Source organism: Dendrobates tinctorius, unplaced genomic scaffold, assembly GCF_039654945.1.
Source record: "Dendrobates tinctorius isolate UK_male_01 unplaced genomic scaffold, ASM3965494v1 ptg000090l, whole genome shotgun sequence".
Lineage (NCBI taxonomy): Eukaryota > Metazoa > Chordata > Amphibia > Anura > Dendrobatidae > Dendrobates > Dendrobates tinctorius.
This window is the reverse complement of record NW_027361758.1, coordinates 773685-791771: the sequence shown is the minus strand read 5'-3', so window position 1 is coordinate 791771 and position 18087 is coordinate 773685. Positions and strand designations below refer to the sequence as shown.

Sequence of the window (18087 nt, the reverse complement as noted above, 5' to 3'; positions counted from 1 at the left end):
ATTCAAAGAAAAAAAACACGGTCCCTACAGTCAAACATGGTGGAGGTTCCCTGATGTTTTGAGGTTGCTTTGCTGCCTCTGGCACTGGACTGCTTGACCGTGTGCATGGCATTATGAAGTCTGAAGACTACCAACAAATTTTGCAGCATAATGTAGGGCCCAGTGTGAGAAAGCTGGGTCTCCCTCAGAGGTCATGGGTCTTCCAGCAGGACAAATGACCCAAAACACACTTCAAAAAGCACTAGAAAATGGCTTGAGAGAAAGCACTGGAGACTTCTAAGGTGGCCAGCAATTAGTCCAGACCCGAATCCCATAGAACACCTGTGGAGAGATCTAAAAATGGCAGTTTGGAGAAGGCACCCTTCTAATATCAGGGACCTGGAGCAGTTTGCCAAAGAAGAATGGTCTAAAATTCCAGCAGAGCATTGTAAGAAACTCATTGATGGTTACCGGAAGCGGTTGGTCGCAGTTATTTTGGCTAAAGGTTGTGCAACCAAGTATTAGGCTGAGGGTGCCAATACTTTTGTCTGGCCCATTTTTGGAGTTTTGCGTGAAATGATCAATGTTTTGCTTTTTGCTTCATTCTCTTTTGTGTTTTTTCATTTAAGACAAATTAAATGAAGATAATAATACCAAAGAATTTGTGTTTGCAATCATTTTCAGGAAGAAACTGAGTATTATCTGACAAAATTGCAGGGGTGTCAATACTTTTGGCCACAACTGTACCTAAACAGTGGAAACCCCCACAAGTGACCCCATTTTGGAAACTAGACCCCACAAGGAATATATTTAGATGCATGGTGAGCACCTTGAACCCCCAGTTGCTTCACAGAAGTTTATAACGTAGAGCTGTGAAAATTAAAAATCAAATTTTTTCCTCAAAAATTATCTTTTAGCACCAATTTTTTTATTTTAACAAAGGTAGCAGGAGAAAATGGACCACAAAAATTGTTGTGCAATTTCTCCTGAGTTCGCCGATACCCCATGTGTGGAGGAAGACCACTGTTTGGGCCCACGGCAAGACTCGGAAAGGAAGGAGAAAGGTTTGCCTTTTTGAACACACAATTGTCTGGAATCGAGAGCGGATGCCATGTCACTTTTGGAGGGCCCCTGGTGTGCCTAAAAAGTGGAAACACCCCACAAGTGATACCATTTTGGAAACTAGACCCCTCAAGGAACTTATCTAGATGTGTGGTGAGCATCTTGAACCACCAGGTGCTCTACAGAAGTTTATAACAGAGATAAGAACATTTTTCCCGCAAAATTTTAGCCCCGATTTTTTTACACTGCTCAAAAAAATATAAAGAGAACACTTAAACAACAGAATATAACTCCAAGTACATCAAGCTTTTGTGAAATCAAACTGTCCACTTAGGAAGCAACACTGATTCACAATCAATTTCACATGCTGCTGTGCCAAAGGAATAGACAACAGATGGAAATTATTGGCAATTATCAAGACACCCTCAATAAAGGAGTGGTTCTGCAGATGGGGACCACAGACCACATCTCAGTACCAATGCTTTCTGGCTGATGTTTTGGTCACTTTTGAATGTTGGTTGTGCTTTCACACTCGTGGTAGCATGAGACGGACTCTACAACCCACACAAGTGGCTCAGGTAGTACAGCTCATCCAGGATGGCACATGAATGCGAGCTGTGGCAAGAAGGTTTGCTGTGTCTGTCAGCATAGTGTCCAGAGGCTGGAGGTGCTACCAGGAGACAGGCCAGTACATCAGGAGATGTGGAGGGGGACATAGGAGAGAACAACCCTGCAGCAAGACCGCTAACTCCGCCTTTCCGGACTCCGGGGACCTGCCTGCAGGCCACATGTGGCCCGTGGCCGGAGGTTCCCCACCCGTTTTAATGGGCCGGCGGCGGTGGCCCACGTAGCCGCAAGCCCACCTGGCAGATTTGCAATCCGGGCCTGAATACACACCACACAGCCCCACACGGGAGTACAATGCAGTCCCACACAGGAGTACAGTGCAGCCCCATAGAATGTAATGCAGACAGCCCCCATGGAATGTAATGCAGCCAGGTGTTAGGACGGCGGAACGCACCAAATATAAAATAACAGGAGGTGCGTTCGCCGCTCGGAGTCCACCGTGCGGTAGGTGACAAGACCGCTGCTGAACAATGGCAGATGCACCTAATCAATGAGGTACTGCACTCGGATTAGCGTCACCCAAACGCTAAGGACGGCTCTGTTCTGGCATAGAGTCGCAAGAGGCAATGTGGTGCTGAGACGCGGCTCTGTTAATGTCACAGAGACCTGCGTGTGGTGTCGCAACAGCGACCAAGAGTAGCTGCGGTTAGTGCAGCGCAGCGGCAGGTAAAGCCGCAGACGTCGGCGCTGAGACACAGGCGCCGACGGACGCTAGTGTAGGCGAGGATCACGTGGCGTGTAGCTTGCCACAAGCTGAGACTGACTATCCAACTCTCTGTCACCATTCGTAATATCCGAGGGAAGGGGTTTCATAATGCGTCAGTCACCAGTCCACACATCCGTCACCATACACACACAGCATAATATGCTACACTAGCGCATCGCCGAGCCGCCATGCGGGCTTTTTATAGCGATGTGCTTCCGGGACCTTCCATTAGCTTGGGAAGGACCAATCAGATCCGACGTAGGACCTGAGCATGTGACCCCTGCTCTCCAGTGAGAGGTCAAGTTGCGGGCATGCCCAGTAGCACGGCATGAGGACTTAGCCTCAGGAGCAGGTCCCTGCAGAGCAGGTTGCGCTGCTATTGCTGCACCAGAGGTGGCAGCAACATCCAGGCTGTCAGAGCGAGTCTGAGCAGCAGGCCTGGCTCGCCATGTTTGCTGAGCAACACCCGGAGCGGTCGAGAAAGAATGGGAGACTGCAGGATGTCTGGCTCTGGACTCCCGCTGTGCAGTGCCAGGAATCCGACGCCTAACATGGTCCCCGCCTCACTGCGCTCAAAAGCCGCGACCAGAAGCGGTGCATGAATATTCTCCACCGTCTCCCAGGTCCGAGCCTCGGGACCATGACCCTTCCTGTCCACCAAATAGAATTTTTTGCCACGGACAAACCTGCGCCCCACGATGGTGTTAACCTCATACTCGTCAGACGATAAGTCTGATGACCCGGTGGATGGCTCAGAAAACCGGACCATGTGGGACCAGATGGCCCAGGAGGTCCCTTCCAACTCTATGATTCTATGATTCTATGAACTGGTTTGAGGAGGGACACATGAAACACGTCCGATATGGCCAAATGTGGAGGAAGAGCCAGGCGGTAGACCACTGAGCTAAGTCGCTCGAGGACCTTGAACGGTCCAATGTATCGTGGTGCGAACTTGGGAGGCTCGACCCGCAATTTAACGTTCCGGGTGGAGAGCCACACCATGTCGCCCGGGGAGACGCTTGGCGCGGGTCGCCGGTGCGTGTCGGCGGACGCCCTCATCCTTTCTTTAGATGCCCGGATAGCATTCTGAGTGTGATCCCAAATCTCCCGGGCCTCCACTGCCCAGTCTGCCACCCTGGAGTCAGTGGAGGACACCGGCATTGGGACGTGTGGGTGTTGACAATAATTTAGGAGAAAAGACGTCTGACCCGTGGAATCGGCCACTGCATTGTTTAGGGCAAATTCAGCCCAAGGCAGCAAGGATGCCCAGTCATCCTGCCTGGCAGAGACAAAATGTCGTAGATAGGTGACCAAGGTCTGATTGGCCCTTTCGACCAAGCCATTCGTCTCGGGATGGTAGGCGGAAGACAGATTTAGCTTGATGCTGAGTAAGCTGCAGAGCTCCCTCCAAAAACGAGACGCAAACTGGGGACCTCGGTCACTTACGATTTTGTCCGGCATACCATGTAAACGGAATACATGCTTAATGAACAGGACGGCCAGACCTCGGGCGGAAGGTAGGCGTGCGAGTGGCACCAGATGTACCATTTTGGAAAAATGGTCGGTAACCACCCAGATGACCGTACTGCCACTGGACTTGGGCAGGCCAACTATAAAGTCCATGCCCACCATTTCCCATGGTCTATCCGCTACTGGCAGGGGAAACAAGAGCCCCGCCGGCCTCTGTCTAGAGGGCCTGTTCCGGGCACACGAGACGCATGCTTTCACGTATGCCTTGACGTCTCGAGCCATATGTGGCCACAAATATGACCTTGCCAGGAGTTCGGTGGTCCTTTTATTACCAAAATGGCCACCTAGCCTGGAGGCATGTGCCCAGGCAAGAACCTCCGGCCGTAGCCGGGGGGGGCACCAAGGTCTTGCCTGGCGGTACCGACTCGAGAGCGATAGGAGCCACGGTCGTAAAACTCTCTGGAGGTAGAATTAACCGGGGCTCAGCTTCTCCTTCTTCCGCTGAGACCACCGAGTGCGAGAGGGCATCTGCTCGGATGTTCTTCTCCCCAGAGAGGTAGTGCAGGGTGAAGCGGAAGCGAGAGAAGAGGGACCACCTGGCCTGACAGGAATTCAGACGTTGGGCCGTCAGAAGATAGACCAGGTTTTTGTGGTCCGTGAACACCTGAAAGGGGAACCGGGCTCCCTCCAGGAGATGTCTCCACTCGGAGAAAGCCAATTTCATGGCCAGCAGCTCCCTGTCGCCGATGGAGTAATTTTTCTCCGCCGGTGAAAAGGTCTTAGAATAGAAGAAGCAGGGATGCTTCCGACCTTGAGCATCCTTTTGGTAAAGGACTGCTCCTGCACCGACGAAAGAAGCATCTACCTCAAGGATAAACGGCTTATCCACATCGGGATGGTGTAAAATGGGAGCGCCTGCAAAGTGGGACTTTATGGAGGAAAAAGCCTTAGAAACCTGTTCGGTCCACGCCTTAGGATTAGCTCCTTTTTTCGTGAGAGCAACCAAAGGAGCTACCAGAGTGGAGAAGTGGGGTATAAACTGACGGTAATAATTAACGAACCCCAAAAAGCGCTGCACCGCTTTAAGAGAATGGGGTTCCTGCCAGTCCATAACCACTTGCAGTTTAGCCGGATCCATAGCCAACCCCTGGGCCGAGATGACGTAGCCCAGAAATAGCAAGGACTCCTGCTCAAACTGACACTTCTCCAGCTTGGTGAACAGGGAATTCGCCCGCAGGCGGTCGAATACCCTGCAGACATCTTTCCGGTGGGTGGGGAAATCTGGCGAAAAGATGAGGATGTCATCCAGATAGACCACCACCGAGGTAGAAAGCATGTCACGGAAGACGTCGTTGACGAAGTCCTGGAAGACAGCGGGCGCATTACAAAGGCCGAAGGGCATGACCAGATATTCATAATGGCCATCCCGAGTATTAAAAGCTATCTTCCATTCGTCTCCCTCGCGAATACGGATCAGGTTGTATGCCCCTCGTAGGTCTAGCTTTGTGAAGAGCCGCGCCCCACGCAACCTGTCGAACAACTCGGAGATCAACGGGAGAGGGTACTTATTCTTTACCGTGATGGCATTGAGACCCCGGTAGTCGATACAGGGGCGTAACTCCCCGCTCTTCTTCTGAACGAAGAAGCCTGCCCCAGCCTGTGACACCGACTTCCTGATAAAGCCCCGCGTCAGGTTCTCCCGGATATATTGGGACATTGCCTCTGTCTCCAGGAGAGACAATGGGTAGACACAATCTCGAGGAGGTTCTGTGCCCGGCAGGAGGTCAATCGGGCAATCATAGGGACGGTGCGGCGGGAGTGTCTCCGCAGACTTCTTAGAGAAGACGTCCGCATACTGATGGTAAGGTTCAGGAAGCGTGGAGAGATCTGTAGGCAGCTCTGTAGACGCTACCTGAAGACTGTCCCTAAGACACCTTCCCTCGCAGTCCTTGCTCCAGCCCAGTATTCTCCCCGATGCCCAATCAATGTGAGGGGAGTGACAACGAAGCCAGGGAACCCCGAGGAGTGCCTGATCGATGCCATCAGGCATAATAAGCAAGGACAGGGTCTCCCGATGTGAGGGGGACATGGCGAGACCGTGTGGGACCGTCTGATGGGTCACTTGAGACGGCAATGGTGCCCCATCCACCACCCTGATGGTCAGAGGTTGTGGGAGTGATACCAGGAGGATAGAGTGACTCTGGGCAAAACTCGAGGACATAAAGTTCCCCTCGGCGCCGGAGTCCAGAGTAACCTCTGTCTCCCAGGTGGAGGAACCATTATCCATAGTACCCCGGAATACCGGCTTAGGTGAAAAGGGCTCCATCTGGGACTGGCCACCACCTACAACCATGGAACGGGCTCGTCCCTTTGGCCGCTGAGGACATGTGCCAGCCGAGTGGCCAAAGTGTCGGCAGTGATAACAGCGCACAGAGCCCCGCACCTGACGTGGCTTAGTACCGGTGCGAGAAACCTCCATGGGCTCGATGGAGGGAGGCTCCTGAGCGGAATGGCTCAGTGGTTCGGTAAAGGTGGGAGCCAGGTTAATCTTACGTCTGGATTGAGTCCTCTCCAGCCCGCGCTCCGTGAACCGGAGATCAATACGGGTGGAGACGGAGATCAATTCCTCCAGAGTTGTGGGAATATCTCGGGTGGCTAGAGCATCCTTGACGTGCTCAGCTAGGCTTCTACAGAACACTGGGACTAACACTTTGTCCGGCCACTCCAATTCGGAAGCCAATGTCCGAAACTGGACAGCATAATGGCTAACCGAGAGTGACCCTTGTGTTAACGCTAACAGTTGGAGAGCCGTATCGTGCATGACCCGTGGTCCCAAGAAGACCTGCTTCAGAACCGCGAGGAACTGAGCAGGCCCCTGAACCACGGGATCATCACGTTCCCACAACGGTGAGGCCCACTGCAATGCCCGGCCAGCTAACAAGGAGACAATAAAGCCCACCTTGGCCCGCTCTGTAGGAAACCGTGCAGCCAGCAACCCCAGGTGAATGGAGCACTGACTGACGAATCCCCTACAGGTGGCGCTTTCACCCGAAAACTTATCGGGGAGCGGGAGGGAAGAGATTGTTGGCGAGGGCAAAAGAGTGGGCACACGTGAGACGGCCTCAGCGACCGTCTGGGCGGCAGCTAGCGCAGCATTCGCAGCTGAGGTGGTGCTCTCGATAGCCGCCAACCTGCTCTCCAGCTGCCAGCCAGACCCTGGCGCTAGTGTAATATTAGGACGGCGGAACGCACCAAATATAAAATAACGAGGTGCGTTCGCCGCCCGGAGTCCACCGTGCGGTAGGTGACAAGACCTCTGCTGAACAATGGCAGATGCACCTAATCAATGAGGTACTGCGCTCGGGTTAGCGTCACCCGAACGCTAAGGACGGCTCTGTTCTGGCAGAGTCGCAAGAGGCAATGTGGTGCCGAGACGCGGCTCTGTTAATGTCACAGAGATCTGCGTGTGGCGTCGCAACAGCGACCAAGAGTAGCTGCGGTTAGTGCAGCGCAGCGGCAGGTAAAGCCGCAGACGTCGGCGCTGAGACACAGGCGCCGACGGACGCTAGTGTAGGCGAGGATCACGTGGCGTGTAGCTTGCCACAAGCTGAGACTGACTATCCAACTATCTGTCACCATTCGTAATATCCGAGGGAAGGGGTTTCATAATGCGTCAGTCACCAGTCCACACATCCGTCACCATACACACACAGCATAATATGCTACACTAGCGCATCACCGAGCCGCCATGCTGGCTTTTTATAGCGATGCGCTTCCGGGACCTTCCATTAGCTTGGGAAGGACCAATCAGATCCGACGTAGGACCTGAGCATGTGACCCCTGCTCTCTAGTGAGAGGTCAAGTTGCGGGCATGCCCAGTAGCACGGCATGAGGACTTAGCCTCAGGAGCAGTTCCCTGCAGAGCAGGTTGCGCTGCTATTGCTGCACCAGAGGTGGCAGCAACATCCAGGCTGTCAGAGCGAGTCTGAGCAGCAAGCCTGGCTCGCCGTGTTTGTGGAGCAACACCCGGAGCGGTCGAGGAAGAATGGGAGACCGCAGGATGTCTGGCTCTGGACTCCCACTGTGCAGTGCCAGGAATCCGACGCCTAACACCAGGTCTGTTATGAATGAGTCACCGAGGAGGAAAAAACAAAAAGCAAGCTAAGCCCAGAAAACCATAGAGGTTGGTAACTAGCGGATTGCAGACCCCTGATCCTAGCCATAACAACTAGCAGTAGCCGTCGAGCGTGCCTACGGTGGTCCTAGATGCCTCGTCACGGCCGGAGAACTAAATAAGCCTAAAGAAAGAAAGGGAAAATCTAAACTGCCCCAGAGCCCCAAAGCAATAGACAGCCCCCAACATGTATTGTCGGTGAAACAAGATGAAAACACAGACACAGGTAGAAAGATAGGCTGAGCAAATGATGGGGCCCTCGCTAACTAGAAAGGACAGGAAAGAAAAGCTGCTGTCTGCAATCATGCAAAAAACCCTGCCAAAAAGAATGTCTAACACATCTAATAGAAAAAGGCCCTAAAGTCGCTAGACTTCAAAACACTGTATCAGCACTCAGGTATATTCTGAAGACAGAGCAAAGAGATCAACTGATTAGAGACAAAATGGGGATTCAGGCCAGGGCTGGCTAAACACAAAAACTAAGTAAACCAGACAAAAACTCATATGAACAATAGCAGAGAAAACTTAGCTTTAGGAAGGCAGGAACCAAACTGGAAACCAGGAGCCACAGTCAGGAAAAATCACCAGCAAGAAACTAGGGAGTCGGCTGCCTTAAATCCAATCAGAAACTCCTGATATCCAATCGCAGTCCTCTTCCTCAGGTGGCCGGTCTCTGCCATTTAGATCAGCTTCATTACCTCCCTTCACCAACAGAGGGAGTCCAGATAGAGAACTCACTACTCCTCTGTCAGCACAGCCAGCTCCATAACCCTCACCAGAAGCCAGAGGCAAACCTGAAAATGAGCTCACAGCACAGGTCCTATAAAATGTCATGCAGCCAGCCCACATGGAATGTAATTGTCATGCTTGTCATGCCGCATGATCCCCAAAGCCGGGGCCCTCTCGAGTGCGCACGCGCATCTCCCTTTATGGCTGCACGCCATTGCGAGTGCACACGCTCATCTCACCCTGTGGCTGCACGCCGTTGCTAGTGCGCACATGCACCTCCTATGCTGGATCCTTTGGCTGGACACCTATGCCCAGCATGCGTGCGTGCCCGTCTCTGCTCTGCCTGCAGTCATTCCTCTCTGTGGTCCTGGAGGACCTGACTCGGAAGTCCTCACTATGATGCTGGAGGACCAAACCTGGAGGTCCTCTCTATGGTCCTGGAGGACCTGACCTGGAAGTCCAAGTGTTCATGCCCTATATCAGGCCGCCTCTTCCTATGGGAGGAACCTGAATATCGTTTTGTGCTTCCCTGCTAGGCCTGCATGGCCTTTGCTCGATCGCTCACTGTATTCAGTACCCCTGCACTCTGCCCTATTGTGCTCCTTTAGCACAAGCTCTGCTTTCCGCTCCGCCATGCTTCCTAGCACATGTCCTCTATTTCCTCCTGGTACATGTGCAGCCTGACCCAGAAGTCCTCTCTTTGGTCCTGGAGAACCTGACCCAGAAATCCTCTCTATGATCCTGGAGGACCTGACCTGGACGTCCTCTCTATGGGCCTGGAGGAAATGACCCAGTAGTCCTCTCTATGGTGCTGATCCGGAAATCTTCTCTATGGTCCTGGAGGACCTGATCCAGAAATCCTCTCTATGGTCCTGGAGGACCAGACCCGGAAGTCCTCTCTATGGTCCTAGAGGACCTGACCCAGATGTCCTCTCTATGGTCCTAGAGGACCTGACCCGGAAGTCCAAGTGTTCATGCCCTATATCAGGCCGCCTCTTCCTATGGGATGAGCCTGAATATCGTTTTGTGCTTCCCTGCTAGGCCTGCATGGCCTTTGCTCGATCGCTCACTGTATTCAGTGCCCCTGCACTCTGCCCTATTGTGCTCCTTTAGCACAAGCTCTGCTTTCTGCTCCGCCATGCTTCCTAGCTCATGTCCTGTCTATCCTTCTGGTACATGTCCAGCCGTGCTCCTTAGCACATGAACTGTCTTTCCTTTACTCTGCTCCATCGTGCTCCTTTAGCACAAGCTCTGCTTTCCTATACTCTTCCTTGTTGAGCTCTCTTGCACAAGCCCTGTTTCTGTACTATGTTTCGCCATGCTGTCTAGCATGTGCTTTAGCTCTGTACTCCGCCTTGTGCTCTGTACCGTACCCTGCCATGTGCCTCGTGCCTGTACTCTGCTTCGTGCACTGTACCGTGCTCAGTGCCTGTACTCTGCCTTGAGCTTTATTCTTGTACTCTGATCTGTCGTGCTTCTTTAGCACATGTCCTGCCTTTCCTCCTGGTTCTTGTCCTGTCCATGCCTTGAACCCTGGTGTGCCTCCTAGCTCGTGCAGGACCTTGCCTTGAACCCTGGCGTGCCTCCTAGCACGCGCAGGCCCTTGCTTTGAACCCTGACGTGCCTCCTAGCACGCGCAGGACCTTGCCTTGAACCCTGGCATGTCTCCTAGCACGCACCATGCCTTGAACCTTGGACCTTGGCGTGTCTCCTAGCACACACCATGCCTTGAACCTTGGACCCTGGCGTGTCTCCTAACACGCATCCTGCCTTGAACCTTGAACCCTGGCGTGTCTCCTAACATGCACCATGCCTTGAACCTTGGACCCTGGTGTGTCTCTTAAACATGCACCATGCCTTGAACCTTGAACCCTGGTGTGTCTCTTAGCACGCACCATGCCTTGAACCTTGGACCCTGGTGTGTCTCCTAAACACGCACCATGTCTTGAACCTTGGATCCTGGTGTGTCTCCTAGCACGCACCATGCATTGAACCTTGAACCCTGGTGTGTCTCCTAACACGCACCATGCCTTGGACCCTGGCGTGTCTCCTAACATGCACCATGCCTTGAACCTTGAACCCTGGCGTGTCTCCTAACACGCACCATCCCTTGGACCCTGGTGTGCCTCCTAGCACGCGCAGGACCATACCTCGAACCCTAGGGTGCCTCCTAGCACGCACCATGCCGTGTACCTTGGACCCTGGTGTGCCACTTAGCACGCACCATGCCTTGGACCTGCTTTGCTTCGTAACCGCCGTGTCCTTGTGAATATGTCTTGCACTGTCTTGTACCTGACGAAACCCTGTGACCACGCTTTGCACTCGCTTGTACCCTGCACATTCCCTGCTACTAGACACTCACACCCGTGTCTTCCGTGAGCTGGCCATCTGGTCCCAGGAGTCGTGGTGGCTCACCCCCTTGGGCTTGCCCCTGACACTCCCTGTATAGGGGGTGGTCCTCACTAGGCAAGTCGCCCTAGGTGGGTGGGTGCCACGACCCAGAGGGTCCACTCCAGAAACCGTCACAGTAATGCAGCACCCATAAAATGTAATGCAGTCAGCCCCATAGAATGTTATGCAGTCCCCATAAAATGTAATGCAGCCCCCATAGAATGTAATGCAGCCGCCATAGAATGCAATGCAGCCCCCATTAATAAACAAAATACTCACCTCTTCTCGTTCCCTGCTGTATCACATCTGCTCACCTCTGCAGCTCCACTGCCCGACACACCGTAATGCATGATGATGTCATCGCACCCACTGCATCAGAGACAGAGGGGGATGATGGGAGAGTCACGTGATGCTCTCTCCTCCATCATTGTTTTCAACTGTATTGGCATCTAGTGGGAGCCTTAGGCAGCTGCCTAGTTTGCCTGCCCCTAACGCCGGCCCTGGTTACTTTATCCCCAAAGCAATTACTAGATGGAAAAAGGACACAACAACTGCACATATCTGCTGAGAGCTCATGCCAGTGCCCGGTTGTATGCCAGCATTAGCGGGTTGAACCAGATGACCCAGGCGGTCCCTTGCAACTCTACCATTCTATGATCCTAAAAACAAAGGACTCAGCTTTCATTTTTATACAACTACAGTCTGTTGGTACTGATTACACATTCTAAACACAGCAAATACCTGCTCTCTTTTCTAGGAGATCTACAGGGTGGGCCATTTATAAGAATAGACCTTGGTGGGCCATTTACAAAGATGGATCCAAAATATTTGACTTCAAAATGGCCGCCATGGTCACCACCCATCTTGAAAAGTTTTCCCACTCCCATATACTAATGTGCCACAAACAAGAAAACAATAAGTTGATATCACCAACCATTCCTATTTTATGTAGGTGTATCCATATAAATGGCCCACTCTGTAGAGAACTACAAATCAACAATATGCCCATCACATGTCACCTGTCTCCAGGCCCGGATTGGCAATATAACCAACCGGGCATTTTCCTGCTGGGCCGCTGTCACGTGGGCCGCCGATCATCTGGCCGCTTGCCAGCTGCTGCGGCCACTGTGGCTCCTGCCGCCGGCCCTCTGCGGGCATGGCAGTGATTGTTTCAAGTTCCTCCCGCACTGCAGGGAGATAAGACGCCACGCCCCCCCACACACACCCCATCCTCGACGTAGCATGAGACCCGCCCCCACCCCCACTCACAGTGTCGCACTCGCTTGCCTGCTCGCTCTGTTCGCAGGACCTGTGATTAGGTCACAGGAGGTGAGGAGTCAGGGGGTCACATGATCAGGAGCCTTTGTCCAGACCCCCGATCATGTCACCCCTGACTCCGCCCCTCCTGTGACCTCATCACAGGTCCTGTGCGCTCAGCCTTGCCTCTACCGTCTGCAAGACTCTGCTTTGCTGTTGTCATGGTGCTGGTTGAGGTAAGTATGTGTGGGGTCAGGATTTACAGTGTGGATGTAGCAGAGCTGTGTGTGTATGAGGTGTACGGAGCGGAGCCGTGTGTGTACGAGGTGTACGGAGCGGAGCCGTGTGTGTACGAGGTGTACGGAGCGGAGCAGTGTGTACGAGGTGTACGGAGAGGAGCCGTGTGTGTATGAGGTGTACGGAGCGGAGCCGTGGGTGTACGAGGTGTCGGTACGAGGTGTACGGAGCGGAGCCGTGTGTGTACGAGGTGTACGGAGCGGAGCCGTGTGTGTACAAGGTGTACGGAGAGGAGCCGTGTGTGTACGAGGTGTACGGAGAGGAGCCGTGTGTGTATGAGGTGTACGGAGCGGAGCCGTGTGTGTATGAGGTGTACGGAGCGGAGCCGCGTGTGTATGAGGTGTATGGAGCGGAGCCGTGTGTTCGAGGTGTACGGAGCGGAGCCGTGGGTGTACGAGGTGTACGGAGTGGAGCCGTGTGTGTACGAGGTGTACGGAGAGGAGCCGTGTGTACGAGGTGTACGGAGCGGAGCCGTGTGTACGAGGTGTACGGAGCGGAGCCGTGTGTGTAAGAGGTGTACGGAGCGGAGCCGTGTGTGTACGAGGTGTACGGAGCGGAGCAGTGTGTACGAGGTGTACGGAGAGGAGCCGTGTGTGTATGAGGTGTGCGGAGCGGAGCCATGTGTGTACGAGGTGTATGGAGCGGAGCCGTGTGTGTACGAGGTGTACGGAGCGGAGCCGTGTGTGTACGAGGTGTACGGAGAGGAGCCGCGTGTGTACGAGGTGTACGGAGCGGAGCCGTGTGTACGAGGTGTACGGAGCGGAGCCGCGTGTGTACGGGGTGTACGGAGCGGAGCCGTGTGTACGAGGTGTATGGAGCAGAGCCGCGTGTGTACGAGGTGTACGGAGCGGAGCCGCGTGTGTACGGGGTGTACGGAGCGGAGCCGTGTGTACGAGGTGTACGGAGCGGAGCCGTGTGTACGAGGTGTGCGGAGCGGAGGCGTGTGTACGAGGTGTGCGGAGCCGTGTGTACGAGGTGTACGGAGCGGAGCCGTGTGTACGAGGTGTACGGAGCGGAGCCGCGTGTGTACGAGGTGTACGGAGAGGAGCCGTGTGTACGAGGTGTACGGAGCGGAGCCGTGTGTATGAGGTGTACGGAGAGGAGCTTTGTGTGTACGAGGTGTACGGAGAGGAGCTGTGTGTGTACGAGGTGTACGGAGCGGAGCCACGCGTGTACGGAGAGGAGCCACATGTGTACGAGGTGTACGGAGAGGAGACGCGCGTGTATGAGGTGTACGGAGAGGAGCCACGCGTGTACGAGGTGGTCGGAGTGGAGCCGTGTGTGTATGAAGTGGAGCCATATGTGTACAAAGCGGGTTTTTCCCACGGACACAGGAGTACACAGCGGAGCCCCGAGGAGCATTTTAAAACACACACATGACGTTCCACCTGAAGTGATATGCTGGAAGCTGATGGGAAATGAGATAATTTCTTGAGGAGATTGTGACGGAACCAGGAATGCTTCAGATCCATCACCGTGTCCTCCTCCGACAGCGCAGACAGCAGGATCGCCTTGGAATCGGGGATGCCGGCCATGTGAGCGGATCATGATAGGTCCTGCACCGGGAGGCTCAGGTGGGCACTACAATGGGAGCCGGGCTGCTATAGTATCTTTGTAGAATCTTTCTTTATTTCTTTCTCTCTTTTTCTTTCTTTCTCTGTTCTTTCATTCTCTGTTCTGTCTTTCCCTCATTTTCTTTCTCTCTCTGTTCTTTCTTTCTCTCTCTGTTCTTTCTTTCTCTCTCTAATCTTTCTTTTTTCTCTCTCTGTTCTTTCTTCCCCTTTCTTTCTTTTTCTTTCCTCTCTTTCTCTCTGTTCTTTCTTTCTTTTCTTTACTTTCTTTCTCTCTCTGTTCTTTCTCTGTCTCTCTGTTATTTCTTTCTCTCTCTGTTCTTTCTTTTTTCTCTCTCTGTTCTTTCTTCCCCTCTTTCTTTCGTTTTCTTTCCTCTCTCTCTCTGTTCTTTATTTCCCCTCTTTCTTTCTTTTTCTTTCCTCTCTTTCTCTCTGTTTTCTTTCTTTTCTTTACTTCCTTTCTCTGTCTCTCTCTGTTCTTTCTTTCCCCTCTTTCTTTCTCTGTCTCTCACTGTTCTTTCTTTCTTTCCCCTCTTTCTTTCTCTCTCTGTTCTTTCTCTGTCTCTCACTGTTCTTTCTTTGTCTCTCACTGTTCTTTCTTTCTTTCTTTCTTTCTTTCCCCTTTCTTTCTCGCTCTCTCTGTTTTCTTTTTTCTCTCTCTCTCTGTTTTCTCTCTTCCTTAGTGCCAGTCAGTGTGCCCATAATGCCAGCCACTGTGCCCTCAGTACCAGTCAGTGTGATCAGCAGTGCTAAATGGGTGCGATTAGGTGTGGACATGGGTGTGACTAGTTGTGAAATGGGTGTGGCTGGGCGTGCAGTCTTTGTGCAGCTTTCCCTTCTTCAAAAGTTGGGAGGTATGATAGGGGCGGCTATGACCAGGGGGTCTGGTTGCCCAATAGAGAGCAGTTCTGCCAGGAATTCTGTAATCATGCATACAAAAGGGTACAGAGATTTGGGAGGAGTACTGTACCTAAAAGCAATAAATAGGACTGAGCTGAAATACTGGTCACAGCTCTGACTACATGTTATATAGTCGTGTTAATCTCCTCTCACTTCTTGTAAACTACAAGTGTACAAAGATATTATATAGTTACCATGTGACTAGTGGCCCTGTGTAACTTCAAATGCCAGGGCTGAATTTTAGTCCCAGTCCGGCCCTGCCTGTCTCTATACTGAATCCGGATTCCTAGGAAGTAGAACAGGCACATTGTGAACCTACAGTGAGCCCTCAATGGATAGAGAGGAGTAAAATTCTATTGGTACAAAGTTGTTTGTCAATAGAATCTCTTTAGTCATCAGATTCCTTTTGATGCTACCACACCTAGGTTTGAACTGAGAACCTAGGGTCCATTAGTTGAAATGTAAAAAAGTAACTCAGGCTGTGCTCCCACATAACGTTCAGTGGGCAACTAGAGCTCGGCCAAGGTGCAGCTGGAGGACAGCAGCTTCATAAGAGCTGCAGCGGATTTCCACTGTATTATTAAAAAATGAATTACATATTGGGCATGCAGGTCATAGGAAGTTGAATAAAATGATACCTTGATAGCTGTGATCTGATGTCTTATTCCACAGAAATCCATGGTTTTCTTAATGTGTAAACAGCTGTTTATAACTCTGGGACCGACATAGATCTCCCCCCGGAGCCCGGAAGAAATCAGTAGCATAAGGACATCCTCTAGCTAGATAAACCATCCTCCCTCTTTTTAAAGGGGTTTTCACGTAAACAAAGTGCACTTTAATCAATAGATCTTGGATTAAAAATATGTGTCACCGTGACATGTGTTAAAAAAAGTTCCTGTGCTGACATAATGTTATAAATGTGCCCCTGCTTTGTTTGTGGGACAACCCCTTTAAAGCTATTGTCTGACCTTTGTTTAGATTGTATGTAAATTCTGCCTACCTTACCCACCCCTAGGTGTCTGTGGCAAACACAACCCTGGGATGACCCCCCTTAGCAATGGTGCCATCATTGTGACTCTATGCTCCATGTGCCTCACATGCCACAATGAAAAGTTGCCATCAGAGCCCAAAACAGCCAATCACTTTCTAACAATTCAACCATTAGCAATGCATAGTAACTGATGATTGTAGCTGCTCTGATGTGTGATTCGCTCATTACTGGCTGTAATCTATGAAAAAAGACAATCAGTGCTACTGTACCAGATACCACACAGCACGAGACAGGCAGCGGGAAGAAATCCGGGCAGCCTCGCCCGAATAAACAGCTCCGGCTGGCAGATCATTACAGAAGCCCATAAAGTGACACAATGTCATTACTGCCTGCTGCTGCGGCATTGTTGCCGGGTAGAAAGCTCCGATCTACAGACACACCGACAACTAGTCATGATGTCAGCCCACATCAGTAATGGCCCCGGCGCGCCTGCACTACTCACCACAAGTACAGGAGCACTCCGGCAGAGATCACCCACTTCAGTGTCCCCAGAGGGGCACTCCTAATCCGGAGCTCCTGATCCGTGCTGTACTCACAGAGCGACATCACTCCGGCGGCTCCACTGCGGCTCTGAGCCAAGGCGCTGAGAAGGAAAGCAACAGGACTCGGAGGGACACGTCACGGCCGCCCTCACTGCTGAGGGAAGAGCACGACGCGGGGATTCCCTACTGCTGAGAGAAGAGCACTGCACCATAGGGAAGAGCACTGCACTAGGATTTCCTAAGCACTGCACTACTATCTCACTGCTGAGAGAAGAGCACTGCACCATAGGGAAGAGCACTGCACTAGGATTTCCTAAGCACTGCACTACTATCTCACTGCTGAGAGAAGAGCACTGCACCATAGGGAAGAGCACTGCACTAGGATTTCCTAAGCACTGCACTACTATCTCACTGCTGAGAGAAGAGCACTGCACTAGGATTCCAAAGCACTGCTCTACTATCTCACTGCTGAGAGAAGAGCACTGCACCATAGGGAAGAGCACTGCACTAGGATTTCCCAAGCACTGCACTACTATCTCACTGCTGAGAGAAGAGCACTGCACCATAGGGAAGAGCACTGCACTACTATCTCACTGCTGAGAGAAGAGCACTGCACTAGGATTTCCTAAGCACTGCACTACTATCTCACTGCTGTGAGAAGAGCACTGCACCATAGGGAAGAGCACTACACTAGGATTTCCTAAGCACTGCACTACTATCTCACTGCTGAGAGAAGAGCACTGCACTAGGATTCCAAAGCACTGCTCTACTATCTCACTGCTGAGAGAAGAGCACTGCACTAGGATTCCAAAGCACTGCTCTACTATCTCACTGCTGAGAGAAGAGCACTGCACCATAGGGAAGAGCACTGCACTAGGATTTCCCAAGCACTGCACTACTATCTCACTGCTGAGAGAAGAGCACTGCACCATAGGGAAGAGCACTGCACTACTATCTCACTGCTGAGAGAAGAGCACTGCACTAGGATTTCCTAAGCACTGCACTACTATCTCACTGCTGTGAGAAGAGCACTGCACCATAGGGAAGAGCACTGCACTAGGATTTCCTAAGCACTGCACTACTATCTCACTGCTGAGAGAAGAGCACTGCACCATAGGGAAGAGCACTGCACTAGGATTTCCTAAGCACTGCACTACTATCTCACTGCTGAGAGAAGAGCACTGCACCATAGGGAAGAGCACTGCACTAGGATTTCCCAAGCACTGCACTACTATCTCACTGCTGAGAGAAGAGCACTGCACCATAGGGAAGAGCACTGCACTACTATCTCACTGCTGAGAGAAGAGCACTGCACTAGGATTTCCTAAGCACTGCACTACTATCTCACTGCTGTGAGAAGAGCACTGCACCATAGGGAAGAGCACTACACT

At 52.1% G+C, this 18087-nt stretch overlaps 1 protein-coding gene across 1 annotated transcript in view; it reads right to left on the bottom strand.

Moving 5' to 3' along the window:
- Positions 1-16843, bottom strand: part of P2RX7 (purinergic receptor P2X 7) — a 100563-nt gene extending 83720 nt beyond the window's left edge. The window contains exon 1 of the mRNA XM_073585961.1: positions 16657-16843. Coding sequence (XP_073442062.1) covers positions 16657-16760 — 104 coding nt within the window. The 5' untranslated portion in view covers positions 16761-16843. The remainder of the gene's footprint in view (positions 1-16656) is intronic.
- Positions 16844-18087: the final 1244 nt, after the last annotated feature.